Source organism: Dipodomys merriami, unplaced genomic scaffold, assembly GCF_024711535.1.
Source record: "Dipodomys merriami isolate MVZ:Mamm:240054 unplaced genomic scaffold, mDipMer1.0.p SCAF_2048, whole genome shotgun sequence".
NCBI lineage: Eukaryota > Metazoa > Chordata > Mammalia > Rodentia > Heteromyidae > Dipodomys > Dipodomys merriami.
In genome coordinates, this window is record NW_027203436.1 from 53,498 (window position 1) to 78,284 (window position 24,787).

Sequence of the window (24,787 nt, forward strand, 5' to 3'; positions counted from 1 at the left end):
TTTCTGAGCTGTGGTACACATCCAGTCAGCTCTGTAAACTACTAAATCCTAGTGTCAACTTTGTCTGCATCATTAGTACTCTAAGAAAAAAGCAAATTGCTTTTGTAAAGTGAATATATATTCTTCATTGCTTAATTTTTATCTAGGTAAATGTAAGGACTTAAAATTCTTTGACGGGCTGGGAAGGTGGCTCAGTGGCAGAGCACTTGCCTTGCAAGCATGAGGCCCTGGGTTCGATTCCTCAGCACCACATAAGCAAAAAGAAAAAAGCCCGAAGTGGTGCTGTGGCTCAAGTGGTAGAGTGCTAGCCTTGAGCTGAAGAGCTAAGGGACAGCGCCCAGGCCTAGAGTTCAGGCCCCACTACTGAACCCAAAATAAATAAATAAATAAACAAACAAATAAATAATATTCTTTGAAAGCTTATCACTGAAAAGTAGCAACTGCTTTTATTTTGGTGAACAGTTTTCCACGTTGCTTGATATGTTCAAATAGAGATCTATGTGTGTACTTTTATTAAGTCAGTGAGCTGTAAACCCTCTGTACATCACCTTTATAATAACAATACAATTTTTTAAAGTTAATGATGCTTCCTATTTTCATACATAATTTTTTTCTTTTTGGCTCAATAGAGATAGATTTATCACATTAATGTTAAATGCCTGCATAGCAATTCACTCTTTCATATATTCTAATTTACTAAATATGACTCCTATGGTGGTTTTAGGTAATTGTCAGTTTTGGGTTTTTATAAGCAATGTTGTATAAACATTCTGAGTACTTGAAATAACTCTGTGTAATTACTCCTTAGATTAATTACTAGAAGTAAAATTTCCAAAAATGCTTTCAAAATAGTATAGACAAGTAAAGCTTGCAGTAAAGGTAGACTGAGGGGCTAGTGAATCTGGGTGATGTTGAATTTGGGGAAGGGAGGATTAAAAAATTTACTTTTCTGCAGGGAGCCTGTGGCTCACGCCTGTAATCCTAGCTATTCAAGAGGCTAAGATCAAAGCCAGCCTGAGCAGGAAAGTCCATGAGACTCTTATCTCCAATTCACTACCACAAAACCAGAATTGGCCCTGTGGCTCAAGTGGTAGAGCACTCACCTTGAGGTGAAGAGCTGAGGGACAGCACCCCGGCTAGAGTTCAAGGCCCAGAGTTCAAACCCCACTACCGACCACCCCCCCCTAAAAAAATAATTTTTTCCCTCACCTCCTCCTCACTGATTAAATTTTACTAACTTGATATCAAATAAATTTGTAAATCCTGAATGTTAACTGACAACTTGATGAAGGGCCTGAAAGAAATAGATAACAAGGTGGTAGCCTGGCATTTGAAATATACATGAATCCACAGTGATTAATCCGTTATCAGATAATCAGTGAATCTTCTAGAAAGTGAGAGAAGCAGACCATATTTGTACTTCCTATCCCAGCTCACTTACTTGCTAACTGTGTTCTCAATACTTGGTACTCATGGTTTAGAATTGTTTCCTGTTAAGTCTAGAAACTCAGGATAGCTACTTTGTGTAAAAGTGTGAAAAATACTTCTAAATTCCCATTCTTTCATTTGCTAGCTTATCTGTTTCCAGTCTTATCTGAAAATGACAAGGGGAAATAAACCTATTTATAAGCCAAGTGCAGTAGTACATGCCTATAAACCCACATGCTGTTATCCCAGCTACTGAGACTGTTGCAAAGTTTATGATATAGTCTCTTGTACCTGCTGTTTTGTCAGATGGCAAATGTATGTAAGCCATAGAACCAGTAATTAAATGATATATTAATTGCACTGTTCTGTAAAGTTACTTTTAGTAGCAAAATTTCTTAGATTTGAGTTAAAAAATCATATATTTTCAGTATCCCAATACTGAGTATATATGAAAGGTGGATTTTGTGTGTGTGTTTTTGTTTTTGTTTTTATCTGGCATAAGAGCTTGAACTCAGGGCCTAAGTGCTGTTCCTAAGCTTTCATGCTGAAGGCTAGTGCTCTATTACTTTGAGGCACAGCTCCACTTCCTGTTTTCTTGTGGTTAATGGGAGATAAGAGTCCCACAGACTTTCCTGCCGAGGCTGGCTTTGAACCATGGTCCTCAGATCTCAGCCTCTTGAGCAGCTAGGATTACAGGCACCTGGCCGAAGGTATTTTATGCTAAGAAAGCTGTTTTTGTTTTTGCTTTGGGTCTGGTTGTGGGGCCTGAACTCTGGGCCTGGGCACTGTCCCTCAGCTCTTCAGCTCAAGGCAAGTGCTCTACCACTCCAGCCACTGCGCCACTTCTGACCTTTTTTTTTCTGCTTATGTGGTGCTGAGGAAGCGAACACAGGGCCTCATGTATGCAAGGCAAGCGCTCTACCACTGAGCCACCTTCCCAGCCCAAGAAAACTGTTGAATAACAGTAGGTCCATTTGTTTTTACAAACAAAAGAAATTTCTGCTTTTATCATTTCTTATTTGTGATTATTAGACAGGTAAACTATCTGTGCCATATCTTTACTTTTTGTTGTTGTTGGTTGTGGGGCTTCAACTCTGGGCCTGGGCTCTGTTCCTGAGCTCTTTAGCTCAAGGATAGCCCTCTACCACTTGAGCCACAGCACCACTTCTCATTTTCTGGTGGTTTATTGGAGATAAGAGTCTCACTGAGTTTCCTGCCCCGGCTTGCTTTGAACGGTGACACTCATGTTTCAGCCTCCTGAGTAGCTAGGATTATAGGCATGAGCCATGAGCCAGGGTGTCTTGTATATCTTTACTTCTTAAAGTTATGGAATGAGTCTTTAAAAAATATATTTTTAATAGAAAGAGAAGTAACTTATTACTGTTTGTGTAATGCCTGTTTCCCTTCCTTTTAGTGTTCTAATATCGTTCTATAATGCTGAAGATGAGTCAAACATTCTCTTACCCAAGCTGCCCACATTACCAAAAAAGTAAGTATCAGAGTTGTATTTCTTTGGACTTAATCTTGCAGGTTAATCTGCTTTAAATATTGGTACATACTTCTCTCATGAGTATCATTTTACCTTTGTCTCTCCTTTCTCTCATTATAGCAGCACCTCAAAAATATTTAGGTAAAATATACTTTTTTGTTGTTTTCAAATAAAATAATGTTTTTTTTTAGTTGAAAGAACATGGTTGAAAGATGACTCAATTTATTTTTATATTGTAGTGAGGAGAATTCTGATGAAATTATTAAACGCTTGGGAGATGTCAGGTAAATCTAATTTAAATAAGTCACTTTTCATATTGGAGGAACATTTCCAAATTTTCAGGAGCAAATCTTTTGTTATGTTATCTCATTGTAGACACGCTGTGTCTTCAAATAATAGATGTCACCGTCTTGCTGTTTTTACTGTGTGCTCGTTCTTTGTTTCGTGTGTTAGCAGTAATGCAGTATACTTGTTTTTAATAAGTAAAAGGGGATAGTACTAGAATTTTTAAAATTTCAATTTTAATTATCCAAGTTCTTCATTGTGTCATATCCATAATAAAACTGTTTTGTTATTGGCTGTATGTGAATACAATTATTAGTATGTTATGTTACTATAAATGCTTAATGTTAGCTATAAGAAATATATATTGTTCTTTGGAAACAAAAGAAATGGCCTGCTGTGATTGAATATTGAGAGTTGCTGTGTTTGCTTAGTGTATCAGTTTTCCCCACAGAGGAATTTTAGCACTCAGATTAGATTAAAGCAGTAACAATTGATATTTTGGCTAAAAAAACCACAGTCATCTAAAAGAGAGAAGAGGAACCAGCAGGAGGGAGAAAGGAAAAAGAGATGGTGAGGGAAGGTGAATATATATGTATGACAATACCAGCATGAAGCCCTACAGAAACTTAGGAAGGAATAGATAGGGAGGAAGGATAGTTAAGAAAGAGTAATATAGATTAGGAGTAAATTTGATCAAAGTGTATTATATTCATGTTGTAAATATCACAGTGTAACACTTTTGTACTATAAGTTCATGCTAATTATTTTTTAAAGATAGTGTAGAAATAAAATCCACAAATATAAAAAACACCCACAATCATCTGTGTTGTTCACTGGTTCTCTGCTTGTTACATTTTTTTATTAGATTAAATATTCTTGTCCTTGGAGGAAGCTCTGGATTTATTGAGCTTTATGCTTATGGGATGTTCAAAATTGCTCGAGTCACAGGAGTGAGTTTTTCTTTTAGGTTTCCTGTATTATTTCTCTTAAAATATAGTGGCTAGTTTACTTATGGAATAAGAATAACATAGTAAGTTTTATTTTTATTTTTTCAGTTTCAATTTGTTTTTAAATAATTAGAGGATTTTTTAAGCTAAAATAATGATATTACTATAGAGATGAGAAACTTTTGGTGGAATTACTCATGCTTTTTCCTTTAATGAAAAGATTGATCTGATCCACTTGACTGTGATTTAACTGGAGCCTAATGAAAGCTATCGGAAGCCACTCTTTGTTGAGTACTGAGTCTCCTACTACTGCTAAATCAGTCTTCTCCAGAGCCTTTTTCATCTCGCTCTCACAATTCCCCAAGGTGTAGAAAATATCATAGCCTTCAGGGAATTTGTTCATCAACCTTTGATGTGCAACTGTTGATGGGATTGGGATCAGAAGTTTTAATGTTTATAGGTCTTTGTGACTAGGAGGAGCCCTTTACCTGCTTTACCTACCTTTACCTGCTACATGAGTATAGCTGAAACCAGAAGTGTGTGTCACAGCTTTCTAAAGTTGTGTATAAATTGTTGCTTCCAGTATTACAAAGTGCACCCTAGCAGTGATACCACATGTATGAGGGTGTGTGATTATTTTGCAGATTGCTGGCACTTGTCTTGCATTGTGTCTATCAAGTGATTTGAAATCATTATCAGTGGTCGCAGAGGTTTCCACTGGTGATGCTTCAAAGGTTTCATACTTTCAGCTATGTAATTGTAGAGATTAAGAATATGTTTTAGTTTTTCAGTTGTTTTTTAGGGTGGTTGGTGCTGAGAGTTGACAGGACGTACGAGCATGCTGTCCACCACTGAGCTGGGTCCCCACCTCTGTGGGTTTGTATCTATATCTCACTGTATTCTAATGGGCAGCAAAATAAAACATCTCCGTGGAGTTTCTAAATTGTACATATTGAATGCTGTTGTAGTACTATTATTTTCCACATAAAAACAATGTTTTGATGATCTACAAATTGGTTCCTATAACAGAATTACTTGGTTTTGAGCATTTTCTTGGGACTCAGTTATTAGTAATAATAAGGGCTGATATTCATCATTTATTATATGCCAAACCCTTAGTGCCTTAAACACAACAACATATGGATAGGCACTGTTATTATACCTGAAGAAAGTACTGGACACATACAAAAGCTCATAATTGGAAAGTGATACTAGGCAGTCTGCATTCAGGTTCTGTGCCTTTTTTCTCCTTCTAATGAGAGGAAGGCTTGCTTTGTAATCCAGACTGGCCTAGAACTTCAGGTTCTCCTGCTTTAGCCTCCCAAGTGTTGGGATTACAGGTGTGCACCATTAGGCTCTAAACATGCTTTTTGTGTAAAACATTTAAGTATTGGTGAGGGCTCTTTTATTGTGTGTAGCATACATAATAAGATTAGGAAACTGTTTGGGCTCCTGTTATTTAGATTGTACCTTTGCTTTGCCAAGAAAACTTCCCCAGTGTTTCCTCTGAAAATCCTATATGTTTATCCTAAGTATGTGTGAATTTTCAAACAAAGTAGAACAAAAGGATAGAAGATGTGAGGACTGCTTAGTGTCTTCAATAGCATGCTGTTCAGTGTTCCAGAGCACCCTAGACATAGAATTCACAACAATGGTAGTACACATTTGTGTCTTAAGGCTGAGCAACTGTGATCACCAGGCTGTATTTGTGCTATAATAGAGCAGCTCTTTTTTTTCTGTGAAATTTGTAAAAGTTTTTTTTTTTGTTTTTTTTTTTTTTTTTTTTTTTTGTCCTGGGGCTTGAACTCAGGGCTTGGGCACTGTCCCTGAGCTTCTTTTGCTCAAGGCTGACATTCTACTACTTGAGCTACAGTGCCATTTTTGGCTTTTTCTGTTTATGTGGTACTGAGGAATCAAATCTAGGGCTTCATGCATGCTAAGCAAGCACTCTACAACTAAGCAACATTCCCAGCTAGTAATAGATTTTTTTTTAATGACAACTTCTGTGCGATACAACTGGTAAGGGATATTTTCTTTGTTTTTACCAGTAGTATTTTAATGCCTTTTGATGCCTTCCCTTGGTTCTGATGCCTCCAACTTGGTTATGTTTCAAAGGGGACAGAATTATGATTTGGTCTTCCTGATACTTAGTTACATCTTTGCTCCTCTTTAAGTTAGAGGATGCACACGTGTGCGCATGCACATGTGTGTGTATGTGTGTGTGTGTGTGTGTGTGTTTTACAGGAACAATTTATCTTTAAAAAAGTAAATACATCTGATTATGACTCAATTTATTCTTGTTTTTCAGCTTGAAACCAATCTGCTCTACTCCTTCTTACATGAAGTAACTCAGATGGCCAGGAAGTTTATTCACATTTCAGCTCTGTTGCAGGTATTTATTCATCACTTGCTTTCTAGTAGTATCTACTGTAACATTTGTAATTTTATTTTTTAAAACTGACGTCAGTTGGATGTCTATTCTGCTAATCTTACAATATTTATTAAAGCCAGAAAAAGTAATTTAATTAATCTACTCATCCAATCCTATCACCTCCAAATGAAAGGGAAAAAATAGTCAATCTTTTAAATGTTCCTGTTAATGTTACTTATACTTTATTGCAAATAAAATAGTCTTTTTATGATTTTAGGTTTTGATCATAACAAAGATACCCCAAATTAGTAGATAATTTTGTAGGTTAGCAGTTTGGACTAAACTCAGCCAGAAAGTTGTGGTGATCTGTACCTGGTATGGCTCATATCACCCAGCTTGATCATGCAAGCTGATATGTGTCCCTGGCTGAAGTGGCTTTGCCTCTGCCCTGCATCCCTCATCTTCTAGCCAGCTAGTCCTGTGCTGTTTCTAGGGTAGTGGCAGCAAAGGTTTCAAGAGTACACATTGAGGGATGGGAATGTGTCTCAGTGGTAGAATGCTTGCCTCACATGCATGAAACCCTGGGTTCGATTCCTCAGTACCATGTACACAAAAAAGGCTAGAACTGGAGCAGTGGCTTAAGTGGCAGAGTGATAGTCTTGAACAAAAGAAGCTCAGGGACAGTTGCCCAGGCCAAGTTCAAGCTCAGGACTAGCAAAAAATTAAATAAATAAGAGTGTAAGTTGAACTGTGGTTGGTGGGACACTTCTATAATCCAGCAATTGGGAGGCTCAGGCAAGAGTATTATAATATCAACTTGAGTTATATAGCAAGCTTGGGCTATATAACAAGATCCTGTCTCCCTCTCCGTCCCCTCAAAAAAAAGTGCAAGTCAAGATGTATAAACAACTTGAAAGCCCTGGCCTCAGCAGTGTTTTTTCTGCTATGTTCAGTTAGAGCAAGTTATAGGGCAGCCAGGTGCAAGGTGAGGAGAATAAGTCAGGATAGAAGAACTGTAAAGAATTCAGGCCATTTTTTTCATTATTGTTCTACCACAGCCATTAATTTACTTGATGGCAAATGTAACTAGGTGTCGAAATCTTTTAAGGGTCCTCTGACAGTTTAATAGTTGAACAAATTAACATTTTGACAGTGTAATAAAACACAGCTTAAATAATAAAATGTAAAAGATGTTTGTTTTACTAGGTATAGAAATGTTCTTTTGAAATGAAGGAAGGGGTAACACTGTGCAAAAAAGAAATGTACTCATTACCTTTCTTATGTAACTGTAACCCCTCTGTATATTACCTTTACAATAAAATTTAAGTATAAAAAAAGTTCCTTTCTAAAGTTCTAAGAATCATTGATTCTTTGGTAAAAATAGTTGTTACCAAACAGTTAGACCCTGGTGGCTTACACCTGTAATCCTAGCTACTTAAGAGGCTCAGATCTTAGGATCATGGTTCAAGGCCAGCCCAGGCAGTAAAGTCTATGAGACTTTTAGCTCCATTTAACCACCAGAAAATAGGAGGTAGCACTGTGGTTCAAGGTGGTAAGGAGCTAGCCTTGAGCAAAAGAGCTCAGGGACAGTCCCCAGACCACAAGTTCAAGCCCCACAATTGGAAAAAAAAAAAAAAGAAGTTACCAAAGGTTAGCTATGGTCTTCTCTTTTCCTTTGGCTTAACTAAGTTAATTAGGGTGGTTGAAAGTAAGTTCTGGATTTTTTGTGACCTTAAATAGCACATATTAGGTAGAATGTGGGTTTAAAATATTTTTTTCTTTTTGCTAATAGTATATAAATTTGTCACTGACATGTATGTGTGAAGTATGGGAAGAAATACTGATGCAGATGGATTCTCGTCTCACTAAGTTTGTGCAGGTAATGTAACTGATATTTCCTGTGGAAAGAGTTTAAAAGTCTATTTGCTTTATATGCTATATGAGAAAGGTCAGTTTAATTTATGAAATATTAAGACCATAATTTCTTCAGACAGCTTGGCCTAATGACTATTTTCACAGAAAATATTTGCAAAAAGGAGTCTATATTAGGTTTTGTTACTATAACAAAGTACCTGAACTTGGGTAATGTATACAGAAAAGAGGTTTATGTATCTTCCAGTTTTGTAGACTAGAAGTCCCAGATTGTGTGGCTCTGTTATTTTCTTCCTCTGGGAGATGGCATCTTGGCAGAGGGATCACTTTGTGACGCAGGAACCAGAAAGTGGAGAAGGGTGGTCTTGCTCTTTTAGAATAACTCACTCTGCAGGATCTAACCAGGTTCCTATGAGAACTACATTTTCTTCACATAGCAGCACCCTCAGTGACCTAACCACCTCCCAGTATGCCTTACCTCTTAAAGATTCCACTACCTCAGCAGCATCATAATACATGAACCGTTGGGGGACAAACCATATCAGATCCATAGCTGACTCTTCCACCATTGAAACAACTTAATGCAGTGGGTGTGCTTTGGGAATGAGGAAGCTATTGAAACAGCTGACTGGTTGTCTCCAGTCACTGAACCTCAGATATTTCCTGTATATAAGGGCTTGAGAGAAGACAGAGGAAAGAACAGTGAGTAGATGTACTTTATAAGCTGCAAAACATGTACCACATATTTCTTTTTATTTTATCTAGGAAAAGAACATAACCACATCAGTACAGGATGAATTTATGCACTTGCTGTTGTGGGGGAAGGCAAGGTAATAAACTCTTCCTTTTCCTCCCTTCTCCCCCGATTGGTTGTAGGGCTTGAACTCAGGGCCTATGTGCTGTCCTTAAGATCTTTTCGCTCTACCACTTTGAGCCACATCCCTGCTTCCAGTTTTTTGAGTGGTTAACTGGAAATAAGACTCTCACAGAGACTTCTCTGTTTGGGCTGTCTTTTTTTTTCTGTACTGGAGCCTGAACTCTGGGCCTAGGCTCTGTCCCTGAGCTCTTCAGCTCAAGGCTAGCACTCTACCACTTGAGCCACAGCGACACTTCAGGCCTTTTCTGCTTATGTAATGCTGAGGAATCCAACCCAGGGCCTCATGCATGCAAGGCAAGCACTCTACCACTGAGCCCAGCCCTGTCTGGGCTGTCTTTGAATCACAATCCTTAGATATCAACCTCCTGAGTAGCTAGGATTATAGGCATGAGCCACTGATGCCCTGTTTCACCTCTCTCTCCCCTTTTTAAATCAATTGATTTTAAAAGTAAATAAAAATGAATAATTCATTTGTCCAAATGAAATAGAAAATTCTGGTATAAAAAGAGTATTAGGAGTATAGATCTCCAGGTTTTTTGATACACCCTTTTGGGTTAATGTGATCATTTTGTACAGAAATTTTAGTTTTTATGTTGCCAAACTAAACTTTTTCTTTTTGGTATCTTAGAACTTTCCCCATCTTAAGCGCATGAAAAGGTTAATCTGTATTTACTTCTGGAATTATTTTTTATGGTTTTCATTTATTCCCTCCCGTGTTTCAGATGTGATTTCCATGGTGCTTTGTGGAAACCTCTGCCATCCTTTTCCTAAATGCTTACATTGGTACAATATGGCTTAGTGAGCATTGCCCTTTGCCTTACTAAGCCAAGTCCTTTTTAATATGCAGTGTATCCTCATGTGTACTTAAGTGTGTTAGGGTTATTTTTTTGTTTCTTTTTGTATACAAAAGAAAGTTGTATTTTTTTAAGAAAGTTTTATTTTTGTTGGGAGTAGTTTTACTTTGTTCCAAAATCTTGTTTTTTTCTTTGAAATCTATGATTTTAAGCAATGTGTACAGATTTTAGATGGAGAAATGACTAAAACATCCTTTTACATTGTAGTGCTGAACTTCAGCCCCTTTTGGTGAACCAGCTAACTGTAAAGGTGCTGTTAAAGTCATCATATTCCAGTATTCAGAAGTTGGTTATAAGTCATTTGCAGAGGTATAAAGATGATGGACATTGCTTTGGTCTTTCTGAAAATTTACCTTTATTGTCTGGCATTTTCTTCTGGAATCTTTCCTAGCTGAATTTTTTTTTTTTTTGTCAGTCATGGGGCTTGAACTTTGGGCCTGGGCACTGTCCCTCAGCTCTTCAGCTCAAGGAGAGTTTTCTACCACTTGAGCTACAGTGCCACTACCCTGAAAATTTTTTAATAATAATTTTTAGTGAGATTAAGTGATTATATAAATGTCACAAATTTCATAGTACTGTAGGATAGTGATATTTTGTTAAAATCACAAACACATTTTAACCTTTGCAAGGCAAATTGTCATTATCTTGGTCTATAAAGTTTGTGAATTCTATGAGCTTTGACAATATTTCTTCTGCTTTGGGTGATAAATATATTTCTTTCCTTTTGCTTAGTGTTAGCTGTTCCCTCTTTCCCTCTCATCCCTCCCTCCCTTGAGTTCTTTAGTTCATTTTCATCAATGCCCAGTGTAGCTGATGGGTTCCTCTGTTGTATTTTTTCACCTGTTTCCCTCTGATTCCATGCCCTCCTCCTAGCTTCCCTTAGATGTGTGCACATATATACCCCATATGAGGTCAAGAACATGGAGTCATTTAGAAATTATATGGCAGATTAAGTAGATGTCCTTTGTTTCTTGAGTCCTGTTTACTTTGTCGTATTTCCTTGCGTTTTGGATTTTAACATCCTCATATCAGGAAGAACATGTGCTATTTGTCTTTCTGCTCTTGTCTTACCTCACTCACACTGATTCATTTTAGTTCCATCCATTTCTCTGCATCTGGGTTGTTTCTATATCTTGGCTATTGATTGTGAATAGTGCCTAGCTGAAATTTTTGCATTGGCATTTGAAGGGGAATCTTGGCACACTCAAGGGTAAAGATTATTTCTGCTTCATGAAATAATTTTTCACTATCTTTTCACCAAGCAAGTCTCCCATCTGGATCCCCCCACTATACTATAAGGTATATTTTGAAATAGGGCATATATTCCTTTTTTTGTTCCACAGAGAAAATTGAGTATGTTGTATATTTTATCTTGTAAAACATATTGTGTATTTTTCATTCAACACCCTAGAATTTTGTTCTGAGTCTCATTTTACCAGGATGAAACTGAATTAGTTATATGGATGGCCCAAAGATAGTACATGGCAGAGCCACAATTCCTTTTAGTGTTCCAGGTCTCGTGTTGTTCCTATCCGTAGCTGCTTGAGTGACAGTTTTACAAGCGGATGCTGAATGTTCAGTTTAAATTTGTATACAGCCCGTTATGTAATGCCTTCTGCACTGGTCTTTCTATACTTTGTTCCACAAATGTCTGGTCTTTTTACTCTTCTTTTTCCTTTTCTTGCAATGCTCTGGGTCAAAACCAGGGTCTTGTATATGCTGGGCAAGGATTCTACTAGTGAGCTATATCCTCATCCCTGTAGAATGTGTATTCCTCAGTAAATCCAATAGAATACCTCTCACAGATGCTCCTGTTCCCTTCTTTTTGATCAGTCCCCATATTTTTTCACCAGTCCCCATATTAACTCATATTACACTTATACCCTTGTCCTATGCATTCCCCTCAAGGTATTTATGGCCATTGGGAAGATTACACTGTATGATTGTGTGGTTGAGACCTGTCTCCCCTGTTATGCTGTAATTTCTGTGGTCACAAGGACCTGATTCTTGTCAGCTTTCTGTCCCTAGCATCTAGCACAATGTCTGACACAAAGTTGGATCTCAAAAACTATTTGTTTAGTATCGGATAGATATGGGTGAACAAGATTGCCTACTGGCTCTCTTTAAAGTGCCAAGATTGGGGCTAAGGGGTAGCTTAGTGGTTGAGCACTTGCTAGCTTATGCAAGGCCCTAGCTTCATCCCTAGCATTGCGCCTCCCCTCAGATAGTGCCAGGACTGTGAAACACAATTTGTTCATATAAAATTTAATCGTATTGTCATGTATATTCATTTCAGTAGATGATAGCCAGATGATTGTGCTTATGTTTATAGAACTAGAGATACAATTTTTTTAATGGCAAGAAAATTAAATAGTTACCTTAAATTTTTATTTCTGAAAAATTGGAACTGTCTACCACTGCCTACCACCCTGACTAAGTAATGATACTATGTCTCCTGTGACTAAGTAATGATACTATGTCTCCTGTTGTGCTAGTGGCTCAGAGTCTTTATTGTATTATTTGAGTGAACTGAAAGGAATGGCTTCATGGAAGCAAAAATACAAACCCCTTGGACTGGATGCTATGGGAATTGAAGGTAGTGATTTAATTTCTCAACAGAATATATTAGGTATAGTTTACTTATTTAACAAGGACTATTTCTTTATATTTTTTATTTCCTTTTAGATGCTATTGATTGTGAATATTTACATTTGAAATTAATAAGAACCTTACACACATACCTGTAATCCCAGTGCTTGGTATGCTAAGGCAAAAGGATTGTAAGTTTATTTAATCATACAAAGAGTTTCAAGTCTATGAAATTTAACTTTGATTCAGTTTTTAATCTATTTATATTTGGCTAGTATGTCCAGTACAGTAAGATACAGTTTAGGAATACATTTTACTTTCTCTTTCTGTTGAGCTGTTTTTCTTTTCTTTTCTTTCTTTCTTTTTTTTTTTTGGTGCCAGTCTCAGAACTTAAACTCAATTCCTGAGTGCTGTCCCTGAGCTTTTTTTCTCAAGGCTAGCATTCTACCATTTGCTCCATTTCTGGCTTTTGGTGATTAGTTGGAGTTTATGAATCTCCTGGATTTTCCTGTGTGGGCTGTCTTTGAACTGCAGGCCTCAGATCTCAGCCACCTGAGTGTCTAGGATGAGGCGTGAACCGCCACAGCACCAAGCTTCTCAGACTCTCTTGTCATTCCTGGCTGTTGGCTCTTTGAGCTTTCTGCACTTGGCTTCTCCTGGAGAACTTTGTCACTCACCAGTATTCAGTACTTCTGAAACTAGTTTTAAGTTGTTCTTTACTCTTTATTTTTCTAAGTTTATAATACATATGCTTCCTCCTGTTCACTGTCATTATGATTGGGCTCTAGAAAGTGAAAACCCCAGCACTTGCTCAGAAGACAAAGTGAGAGGAGAAATGACATTGCTTTTCCTGTGTTTTGGAATATTTTTGGAATTTACATTTGCTGAGAGCAAATATGATATACTAAGTTTTCTAGGATTACCTCTCACGATGAATAGAAAGTATTTAACTTCTTGATCCTCTTAAGTAGAAAAAATGTCACTACGAAGGGTTACAGATGGAGGAACAGAGCAGTGGGGGAGGGCTTTAGTGTGGTCTGGTTGTGTTAGGTAGGGGTGAAGGTATTAGTTAGGTAGAACACAGAAAACTTTGTTTTTCACTGGTGCTGCAAGAGAATGTTAGTTACCTTACTTGATAACATAGGAGTGCTGCAATCTTTGATTTCCTAGTAGGGTGATTGATACTGATCCACCTCTCAGTGATATTATGAAACATAAAAAAAAATACTTGTACTGCTGGGAATGTAGCTCACTGGCACACTGTTGTCTAGTATGCACAGGCTCCCGGTTCAGGTCTTAGGACCTCAAGGAAAATCAGTACAGGTATTATTTGCTTACTGTAATTATCACATAGAAGTAAACTTAAAGAGTTTATAAAAATTGAACTCATCTCTGTATTCAGAAAGTTCACCAAAATGAAAATGAGTTTGATTTATAATACTTAACGTTTTTTCATTTGTGTCAAATCCAAGAGAGTTCAATTTTTGAGACCTCATTTATTTGTTGGACTAAAAGATTAGTTTCATAAAATGATGTCCAGTGGTATCAGACATTGTGACATAACATAAGTTTATAGTAGTAACTTCCTCTTGGAGTCAGTTTTTTTTTTTTTTTTTTACTGATTAGTAATTTTTTAACAAAAAATGTGGGAAAATTTTTTCCTCACTTACTTGCAGAGTTAGGAAAAGAATTCATATGTCACAGAATGCTGGGAAAGATTCAGTTTTTTGGAAACACAGTTACAACCAGATAGTATCATTTATTTGCTTAATTTTTGAAAGAATCGAGATGTGTTTTGTTTTTGATTGCCTTAATTTTAGGAATGTAATAATGTTTGGCTTGTAAAATCTGCTCTTCTAAGGGCTTAAATCCTGACAAGACAAAGAAGAACAGTAAGGTTTATTTTACTCTGTGACAGTTGAACAGTACTACATGAACTGCACATGACTTTTTTTTTCTGATTTGTTTATCTTTTCAGAGTTATAGACATTAGTATAAAGAATTTCAAGGCATTTTTCCAGTGGCTTTCTGTGGGTAAGTTAACTTTAACATTGTTGTTTTAACACTTTTGAAAACTGTGGAAATACATCTTAGATTTGAATTAGTCTGTTAAAATTTCAAATACTTATAAAATAGTATAATGAGCCTCCTTGTTTCCTTCTTTCACCCAGCTTCAACTGTTGTCCATCTATGGCAGTCCTATTTCACCTACTCCATGATTCCCCCATAGAAGTATTAAAGCTAATTTGTAACACCTGTGCCCCTTACACTCACTAGTACAGTGATCCCTTACCTATCTTGGGAGTTAAGTTCCAGACAACCCCGTGATAAGTGAAAATCCCATGCTCTATTGTGGTTCATTTATTGCTCTGGAAAGTAACTACCTGATAGGTGAGGGATCACTATTTCTGGTTTGTTTCGTTTTGTTTTTTAACCCTGGGATGCAATGAAGCTACAATACAGCGAGGGACAACTGCATTTCCTTAGGTTAAAATTTAATGTTTGAGCCCTTGCTATATATTGGGCACGGGTATAAGATTTTCAAAAAGCCCTTCAGTAGCTTGTGTTACATTTTACACTCTGTTCTTCAGTCTCTAGAGCTGTGTGGTCCATGGTGGTAACCACTAACTAGCCTGTGGCTGTTGAATTGATGGAAATCATCTAAAATTACACATTTAGTTATGTAGTCAGGCTAGCCTCTTTGAAGTTCCTAGGACTCACAGATGATCACTGACAGCACAGAACTGGGATCTTGCTATTACATTTTCATGGGCAGTGGTGCCCTTGCTAAGTGGTACACAGACTTCTTTAGGACTTTCTTTGTAATGCCACTACGTCTTTGCCATTGGGTAGGCAGTTTAATTAACAAATACCTGTTGACTTCACATGAGATGGTTTGATCACCACTCTGAGGTACTTGCATTTTTTTAGGCCCATTTATACTGCTATTTTTGTGAAGTATATTCTTTAAATAATGAAACAAACATTTCTCTCCAACATATGCAACATTTAGTTTTATGTCTCATATTTGTTAAAATTTAGAGTGAAATACAAGATAAATTCCTTTTGATATGCTAATACTGCAAAGTGTCCAAATGTTCAGTTCTAATATTACAAAAGCAGACTTTATGCTTATCACTCTACTATAGTTACTTTTGTTTAAAACCTGAATGTGATCTTAAGTTACTTGAATTCTTGGTTGGATATTTTTGTTTGTTTCCTTTTTTTCAACTATATGATTGATAGTTGGAATAGGGAACTGGAGTTTTTTCAGGCTAGCTTGTTGCAGATCTGAGTTTTAATTAGAATAAATTGCAATATTAAAAGTAGGACTTTAGAAATCCTTTCTCTGATGGGATTAGTGGTTTAGTTTTACTTATAATTATTGCGTGCTCTAACTAAGCATCAGCAGTAGAAGAGCAGTGAGTAACGGCTCAGTTCTTATCTCCAGAATGTGACACTGTTGTCACCCTGGCTTTGTCACTGACACAAGGTTATAACTTTGTTGTCTTTTTTTTTGTAAAATGTAATTTCCATGAAGGCATTTTTACTGCTCTGTCCCCAGCAGCATAATCAATAAGGTTTTGTTTGGGGTGAGGACCAACAATCCTGAATATATTTTAGATCCTGATTAAGTCAGATTTTAGTTCATACTAAATTGTTCAAAGAGAAAGTTTTTTGTAGTAAAAAGAAACTGTTCAAATGGAAAATTTAGTTCAGTAAACCTCATTTGGTCTTTGAGGTATATCTGTAATAAAAATTACATTTCAAGATAATTTTTAACTTTGTATTTCCAGCCATGTTGAGAATGACCGAAGACCATGTGCTTCCTGAGCTGAATAAGGTATGCACAGAAGTACTTATGGCCAGCCCTGTGTGTCAGCAGGTTCCATCTCAGTAGATTCAACCAACCACCAATGAAAAATATTCTGAAAATAATGCATCTGTTCCAAACATATGTACTTGTTTTTCTCTTTACTATTCCTTACACAATACAACAATAGTTATTTACATCGTATTAGGTGTTACAAGCACTCTAAATGGGATTTAAAGTGTACAGGAGGATGTGTTTTCTTATATAAAGATCTTGAGCACCTGAGGATTGTGTTATCTGTGGGGGTCTTAGAACCAATCTCTCAGATAACAGGGGACACCTGTGTAATTTCCTTACCTATTGTCCTGATTGAGCTCAGCCTTGCTCATGGTTTTGGTACTCTTACAGAGTTAGATAACAGGACGTTGGTCTTGTTATCTAAATAAATTTGAGTGGTTGCATAATATTTTCATCTCGCGGAATACTGTTACGGATATTTGAATTTACAATTTTCATGTTTGAATGAGGTTGTATAATTCTTACAACATAGCATCCTTATACTCTTTAACTGCCTTAAGTCTTTTTATTATTGTGAAAATATTGTACAGAGGGGGTTACAATTACATGGGCAAGATAATGAGTACACTTCTTATCAAGCATTGTAGCCTCCTCCTTTGTTTCCCCTTCCCATCCCCGCTCCCCCACTTAACCCTCCTCCCCCCCCCACCAAAGTTGTAAAGTTCGTTTTCGACATATGACTTGTACATCTCATTTTTTTTAGTCCAGTCGTGGGGCCTGAACTCTGGGCCTGGGCGCTGTCACTCAGCTCTTCAGCTCACGGCTAGCGCTCTACCACTTGAGCCACAGCGCCACTTCCAGCTTTTTTTTTTGCTTATGTGGTGCTGAGGAATCGAACCCAGGGCCTCATGCATGCAAGGCAAGCGCTCTACCACTGAGCCACTTTCCCAGCCCTTGTACATCTCATTGTAGCAATGGGTCCACCTGTATCCCTACTTAAATGATTTGTTTTTTTCCCTTCCCCTCCACAAATTATAACAACATCAAATACAGTGATAGCAGGGGTTATTCCGTGGGGGGGGGGGACATACAAATGAACAAAGAAATAATCTTATAAATGTGATAGGAACAATCGCATGAAAGAAAAAAAAAACATTTGAATACATATCTTAGGGTTCATTTCCCTAACATCAACTTATCTGACCTTTTTGGCTTGACTCAGACATATACTAAGTATTGAAAACAAGGGAAACCATGGGACCTATGTTTCTTTGGGCCTGGCTTCCTTCACTTAATATAATTTTTTCCAAACCTTTCCATTTCCTAACAAATGGGGAAATGTCATTCTTTCTGATGGAGGCATAGAATTCCATTGTGTATATATACCACATTTTCTTGATCCACTCCATCTACTAAGGGGCATTTGGGTTGGTTCTATATCTTATGCCTTAAGTCTTAAATGCATTTTTATTTTCCTTGAAATATAAGTACTTAAATGTTGTACCTAAGTTGAAGCCTGGAAATGAGCAGTTTCTTTCTGTGAGGATGTGGAAAGAAGCATTCCCTGAAAGCGAGCTTAGAGAACAGCCAGCCTCCTCCTTGCTCTCCACAGCCCACTCACCTGCACCCAGGCCCAAACTGTGGATTCAGGCAAATTATTGGGAAGCTTTCTTTTTACCGTGATTTGTTTTCTTTTTGCCCCTTTTTGTTAATAGATAACTCAGAAAGATATCACATTTGTTACTGAATTTCTTACTGAACATTTCAATGAGGAAAGAAATAGCTATTTTTACAATTAAGTCACTTTGAAAATAATCACAGCAAAGATGGTTCATGGTTAAAAAGTAATGAGCAATTACTTTTATAAAAAGACTAATTTTAAAAAGACTAAACATAAAGTCTATAAGTAGACTTCTGTCTGTATGTATCTTACAATCTGCAAAAAACTAAATGCAATGGATAGCTGTTTTATAAAATACATATTGAGTTTGTTAATTTTAAGATTATTTTCTTAATATTTTGAGCTTTTAGAAATAAACTATGTTTGTTCTTTCTAGGCTCCAGACTTTTCTAATCGAAAAAGAAAATACTTTAATGTTGAAAAAGTTGGTCAGGTATGGGCTTTCTATTGAACTTGGTTTGATTTTTAAGAACGAATTTTAAGACTTTGTACTGTTAATTCATATTATCTAAATTTTATGGAAAATAATACAATGCCAGTATAACTGGCATTGTTGTTTATTTTCTCAGCTGTCTTTGATGTACAGCTTAATAGAAGACAGCTAATTTTAATGTCTACCTATGTGTTTATTCTGTTTTAATATGCTAATTTGCTTAATGTATATAAGGAAAATCTAACTTCAAGCAGGTGTGTGTCCTTGGAAAGGAGAAAGTACTGAACTAGTTTTGTCCTTTAACTGAGGATATTCTTTAATATTATACAAAATCCTTCCAAGTGTTGGTCTCTTGGAAGTTTTTAATGTGGAATCTAAAATTGTGTTTAGTAGACACTTCATACTCAGTTTCATTAAAAATCTCTCCATCTTCCTTGCACTTTGAAAGGCACTTTTACTCATGCTTGTTTTCATAGCATCATAACTTGGTCTTTTTAGAAATATTGGTTCTGTGGCTTTTACAGATCTTTTTAAGTACTGACGCCTTCCATTATACATTATAAATATGTGACTTCAGTCTACTCTAATCAGTCTTTAGTTACTGTGAAGCTGTCAGGCACTCAGTAACAGATGCAGGTGCCAACATTTTGAGTTTTGCTTAAAAGTTGCTTTTTTTTTTTGAGACAGGGTCTTGCTCTATAGGCCTTAAACTTGTGATATTCCTGCCTCATCCTCTTCTAAGTGCTGGAATTACAGGCCTTTAGAACCAAGTTTAGCTGAAATGTTATTTGCAATAAATATTTTAGGTTGTTTTGTTCAAAGTCACTTTATTTTCAAAAAAATACCTGCCAAAAGTAAGAGTTTGAGGGGGTAGAGGGATGGATGAGTATGCATGTTCAAAGGGGTAACATTGACCAAGACATATTTGTCCATAAGCTGAACCATGGCAACTCCTTGTACATCTATTTAATAAAATAAATAAAAATTTTAAAATTAAAAAATACCTCACAAACATCTAAGTATGAAGAACCAGTTTGTCCCCTAGTCTTTTGTTTCTAAGTAAAAATGGAATGTCATTTTTAAAATATTTATTTATTTATTATTGTGAAAATACTGTACAGAGGGGTTACAATTACATGGGCAAGATAATGAGTACGTTTCTTATCAAGCATTGTAGCCTCCTCCTTAGTTTCCCCTTCCCATCCCTTCCCATCCTCCCCCTTGGAATGTCATTTTTTATAAAATGTCTGCCTTTACAACTGAAACAAGACAGTTTCAGTTTTTCTTCAAGACAACTTTGCATGCTTTGATGTGTTGTAAAATCACCCGTGTGCCTCCTAACTCTGACTCAAAAAACGTTAAAAGATCTGCCATCAAGACTTGAGAATTAACAATTTAATAGTTCTATCAGGATAAATGAAACTGAATATGTGACAAAGAACACAAGAATTTGGTCTACTAGGTGAGGGGTGCAGGTACTGGCTGTTCTTTCTTCCACACCTTCAGTGCAAATGTTGACACCGTGAAAGGGCAAGTGACACCTTGGCACTAAAGCTGGCATTAACCTTGTAGTCAATGGAAGCATGCTGAGCACTCTCAGGGATGGGGCTACACTGTGAGAACTGCCCTTGTGGAGCATACTGTCAGTTGGTACTTGTAAAACTAAAATATAGCCCTGATAGGTAAGGTTAAAATATATCTTGAAAATGAACCACAAAATGTAAACTCTGGTTTCTACATTTACTATACTCTGACCATTTAAGTCATTTTCATGTTGTCTAGAATTTGTCACCTCACTTAGAAAAATAATGTACCTTCAGAGAACCTGGCAGTACAACAAGATAACTTAGTAACTAGAATAATGTTAAATACATATTAGAGCCTGAATCATTGCTTAACTGAAAAAAATTTAAACTATTTTTAGTATTTGAAAGATGAAGATGATGGCCTTGTGTCACCCCCTAACACGGAAGGAAACCAGTGGTATGACTTCCTCCAAAACAGCAGCCATCTTAAAGGTACTTTATGAACCAAGCAGATGTTGGCCATGTTTATACATATTTGAGATTAAAGAGTAACCTCAAAATTTGTCTAATTTCTTCAGGCTTACTTGGCATGTCCATTTTATTTGATTAGAGAACAGCATTTTAACAAGTAGAGTATGATGTCACCATGATAGATAGAAAACACCCTGAAATTAACTGTGCTGTGGTACATTAACTATGCTGACACTAAAATTATTTTTTCCCTCCTGACACCAGCCAGTTATGATACCAGCTGAAGGTCCTGCAATGCAATTCATTGCAATTATGACACTGAGCACCCACAATGATCATTAGCCTCCAGAGGGAGGAAGGCTCAGTCTGCTAGACTCCTCACATCACATCAGTCCCAAGAGCTAGGTTCCCTTACCCACACCTCTGTGGGACTTGACTATGGGACATATGTCCCAACTTTCTCCCTTAAGTTGGCATAGCTTCCAGACTGGTGTACAATGCTCAGGAACACATTCAGCTTTCCTTTCCAGACTGTTTGTAATAAAAATTTAACTTGGGCATAGCCCAGTGGAAAACATCATTCAGGGTTTGATATGGAGGAAGAGGCCACAGCTTTTAGATCCTCCCAGCACTCAACATGTTCATCAACCAGGGAGCCATCCAAACCTCCCCAGTGTCTTTTTTTTTAATTATTAAGAAGGTTAGTAAAGAAGGGTTATGGTGGGCTGGGAAGTTGGCTCAGTGGTAGAGGGCTTGCCTTGCATGCATCAAGTCCTGGGTTTCATTCCTCAGGACCACATAAGCAGAAAAAGCTGGAAGTGGCTCTGTGGCTCAAGTGGTAGGGTGCTAGCCTTGAGCTGAAGAGCTGAGGGACAGCTCCTAGGCACAGAGTTCAGGCCCCAGGACCAGAAAAAAAGAAAAAGAAAAAGAAAAGAAAAGTTATGGTTACGTAAGGCAGGTAAAGATTACATTTCTTTTTTTGACAATGTCACCCTTTCCCTTGCTCTCTCCCAGTTTGTCTTGGGTTTTTGATGGAGGCTTCATTATAATGATTTAGTCACTGGGGTAGAATTCAACCCCAAGCCCCGATTCCTTTCCTGCAGTCTGGCAGATGGAGCTGAAACTTATAAGCTTCTGGTTAAGGCATAGACTTTCCACGCCACCCAACCCTGAGGCTTTGCAGGAACCTGCCAGAGTGGCCACATTAAAATTGGCCATCATGGGCTGGGAAGATGGCTCAGTGGTAGAGCGCTTGCCTTGCATGCCTGAGGCCCTGGGTTCGATTCCTCAGTACCACATAAGCAAAATGAAAAAAGCCGGAAGTGGAGCTGTGACTCAAGTGGTAGAGCTCTAGCCTTGAGCTGAAGAGCTGAGGGACAGCGCTCAGGCCCAGAGTTCAGGCCCCACAACCGGACCCCCCCCAAAAAAATTAAAATTGGCCATCACATTTACTACTCAGGATATCTGGGTTTCAGGAGCTGAGTTTTGGGAACTGGCGACAAAGGCAACATGTTTTTCTGTAATTACCTAGTATGTCACCTCTTGAACCTTAAAGTGCTGAAATGATTATTTTTTTTTACCTAACACAGCTGGTAAGGGAAGTGCTGAGTGTGGGAGAGACAGTCTCAGAGCCATTTGAGCTGGTGGGCCTGAGTCACAGCTTGATTCACAGCTCTTTTCATCCCAGGCAGTTCCAGAGGCCCAGTAGGCCTCTTTGTTTTTTTTCCTTTTAAGTTGGAGAATAAGATGAGTTCTTATGGATATTGTAATACTGTATAAAAAAGCCATTTTAAAATAAAAAGCATACTGAATACAACAGCAAAAAAGAAACAAAGCTAGCAGTGGCAGAGTATCCTGGACTGCTGCTGCTATCACATTGTGGCAGAGTTGAGAAGAAAGAACAGGTTTCAGTACATAGCTTATGGTTTCCAATGCCTTCCATTTTTCTAATAGCCAATAGCATTTTACTGTTGGGCTTTGGTGTAGGACTAAGCATGAGAAGGACCAAGCGAATGTAGTTGTATTAAGTGGACTGGATTGAAGGGAGATTCTGGTCATTTATTTTAACAAGGTATGTCGAAAGTATAATGAGAATTCCACCATGAAAAAGTATGGACTATAGTAATCAAAACAGCTTGGTATTGGCATAAGAACAGACCTCAGGACCAATGGAATAGAATTGAAAACCCAGAAATGAACCTACAGACCTATAGCCATCTAATCTTCAATAAGGGAGCTAAAACAATAGAATGGAAGAAAGACAGCCTCTTCAGTAAATGGTGCTGGCAAAATTGGTTAACTACATGCAGAAAACTAAAGCTAGATCCTTATATATCACCCTGCACCAGAATCAACTCCAAATGGATCAAAGACCTTGAACTCAAAGCAGACACTCTGAAAACATTACAGGATGGAATAGGAGAAACCCTAGGTCTCCTTGGCTCAGGCCGAAATTTTCTGAATAGAGACCCGGAAGCACAACAAATCAAAGAAAGGTTGGACAAATGGGATTGCATAAGGTTGCAGAGCTTCTGCAGGGCAAATGACATAGCTAGCAAGATCAATAGAAAGCCCACGGATTGGGAGAAGATCTTTACTAGCCATACAACGGACAAGGGTCTCATATCTAAAATATACTTGGAACTCAAAAAATTAAACCACCCAACAACAAATTCCTCAAAGAAACAACTGCCCAATAAATAAGTGGGCGAAAGACTTAAAGAGAAGCTTCTCTGAAGAAGAAAGAAGGATGGCCAATAGACACATGAAGAAATGTTCAACATCCCTAGCCATAAAAGAAATGCAAATCAAAACAACATTGAGATATCACCTCACTCCAGTTAGAACAGCAAAAATCAAGAACTCTAACAACAACAGATGCTGGAGGGGATGGGGACAGAAAGGAACCTTACTTCATTGTTGGTGGAAATGTAAACTTGTTCAACCACTTTGGAAAGCAGTATGGAGGTTCCTCAAAAGACTTCACATAGATCTCCCCTATGATCCAGCAATCCCACTTTTGGGCATTTACCCAAATGTTTACAAACAAGACCACACTAAAGCTACCAGCACAACTATGTTTATTGCAGCATTATTTACCATAGCTAAGATATGGAACCAACCCAGATGCCCCTCAGTAGATGAATGGATCAAGAAAATGTGGTATATATACACAATGGAATTCTATGCCTCCATCAGAAAGAATGACATTTCCCCATTTGTTAGGAAATGGAAAGGTTTGGAAAAAATTATATTAAGTGAAGTAAGCCAGGCCCAAAGAAACATAGGTCCCATGGTTTCCCTTATTTGCAATATCTAGTATAGGTATGAGTCAAGCGGAAAAGGTCAGATAATATGATGTTAGGAAAATGAACCCTTAAATATGTATTTTAATGTTTTCGTTTCTTTCATGCATGTGTTTCTAATGCATTTATAAGATTATTTCTTTGTTGCTTTGTATGTTCCTCCCCCACAGTGTAACCCCTGCTTTCACTATATTTGATGTCAGTATAACATGTGGAGGAGATGGGGACAAACAAGTCGTTTAAGGATTCAGGTGGACCTGTTGCAACAATGAGAAGTACAAAATGTCATGTCAAAACCAGCTTTACAATGTCGGTGTGGGGGGGGAGGGGGTATGATTGGGTCGGGGGGAGGGGGTGGCTGGGAAGGGAGGTGAAGGGTAAACAAAGGAGGAGGCTGCAATGCTTGGTAAGAAATGTATGCATTATCCTGCCCATGTAATTGTAAACCTTCTGTACAGTATGTTCTCAAATAAAATAAAATAAAATTTTAAATTTAAAAATAAAAAATAAAAAAAAATAAAAAAAGAAAAAGTATGGACTGCCTCTGACAATGGATTATTTTCTCCTAATCATTGGTTTGCTATAGTTTTTGTTTTGTTTCTGTTTTTGTCTGAAACCAGAAAGCCCTTTGCTGTTTCCTTATTATGCTCGAAAATCATTGCATTTTGTGAAAAGGCAAATGGAAACCATTATTGATCAGTGTTTGCAAATGACAGCAGTAAGTTGGGAAGAAATGCATGTCTTCGTGTGGGAACAAGAGTATAGTATGTCTCGTCTATGTAAATGAACATATATATTAGGATAAATTGTAAAAATGCTGATATTCA

At 37.4% G+C, this 24,787-nt stretch overlaps 1 protein-coding gene across 1 annotated transcript in view; it reads left to right on the forward strand.

The window, feature by feature from the left end:
- Nucleotides 1-24,678, forward strand: part of LOC138833396 (anaphase-promoting complex subunit 4-like) — a gene marked incomplete at its 3' end in the record, with an annotated part of 40,505 nt that extends 15,827 nt beyond the window's left edge. Inside the window, 17 exon segments of the mRNA XM_070031750.1 lie at nucleotides 2,843-2,916; nucleotides 3,031-3,058; nucleotides 3,157-3,201; nucleotides 4,068-4,152; nucleotides 4,794-4,925; nucleotides 6,458-6,541; nucleotides 8,313-8,399; nucleotides 9,158-9,222; nucleotides 10,331-10,432; nucleotides 12,619-12,752; nucleotides 14,282-14,306; nucleotides 14,691-14,746; nucleotides 16,510-16,556; nucleotides 18,260-18,343; nucleotides 18,602-18,658; nucleotides 20,583-20,676; nucleotides 24,581-24,678. Coding sequence (XP_069887851.1) covers nucleotides 2,843-2,916; nucleotides 3,031-3,058; nucleotides 3,157-3,201; nucleotides 4,068-4,152; nucleotides 4,794-4,925; nucleotides 6,458-6,541; nucleotides 8,313-8,399; nucleotides 9,158-9,222; nucleotides 10,331-10,432; nucleotides 12,619-12,752; nucleotides 14,282-14,306; nucleotides 14,691-14,746; nucleotides 16,510-16,556; nucleotides 18,260-18,343; nucleotides 18,602-18,658; nucleotides 20,583-20,676; nucleotides 24,581-24,678 — 1,297 coding nt within the window.
- Between the last annotated feature and the right edge of the window lie 109 nt (nucleotides 24,679-24,787).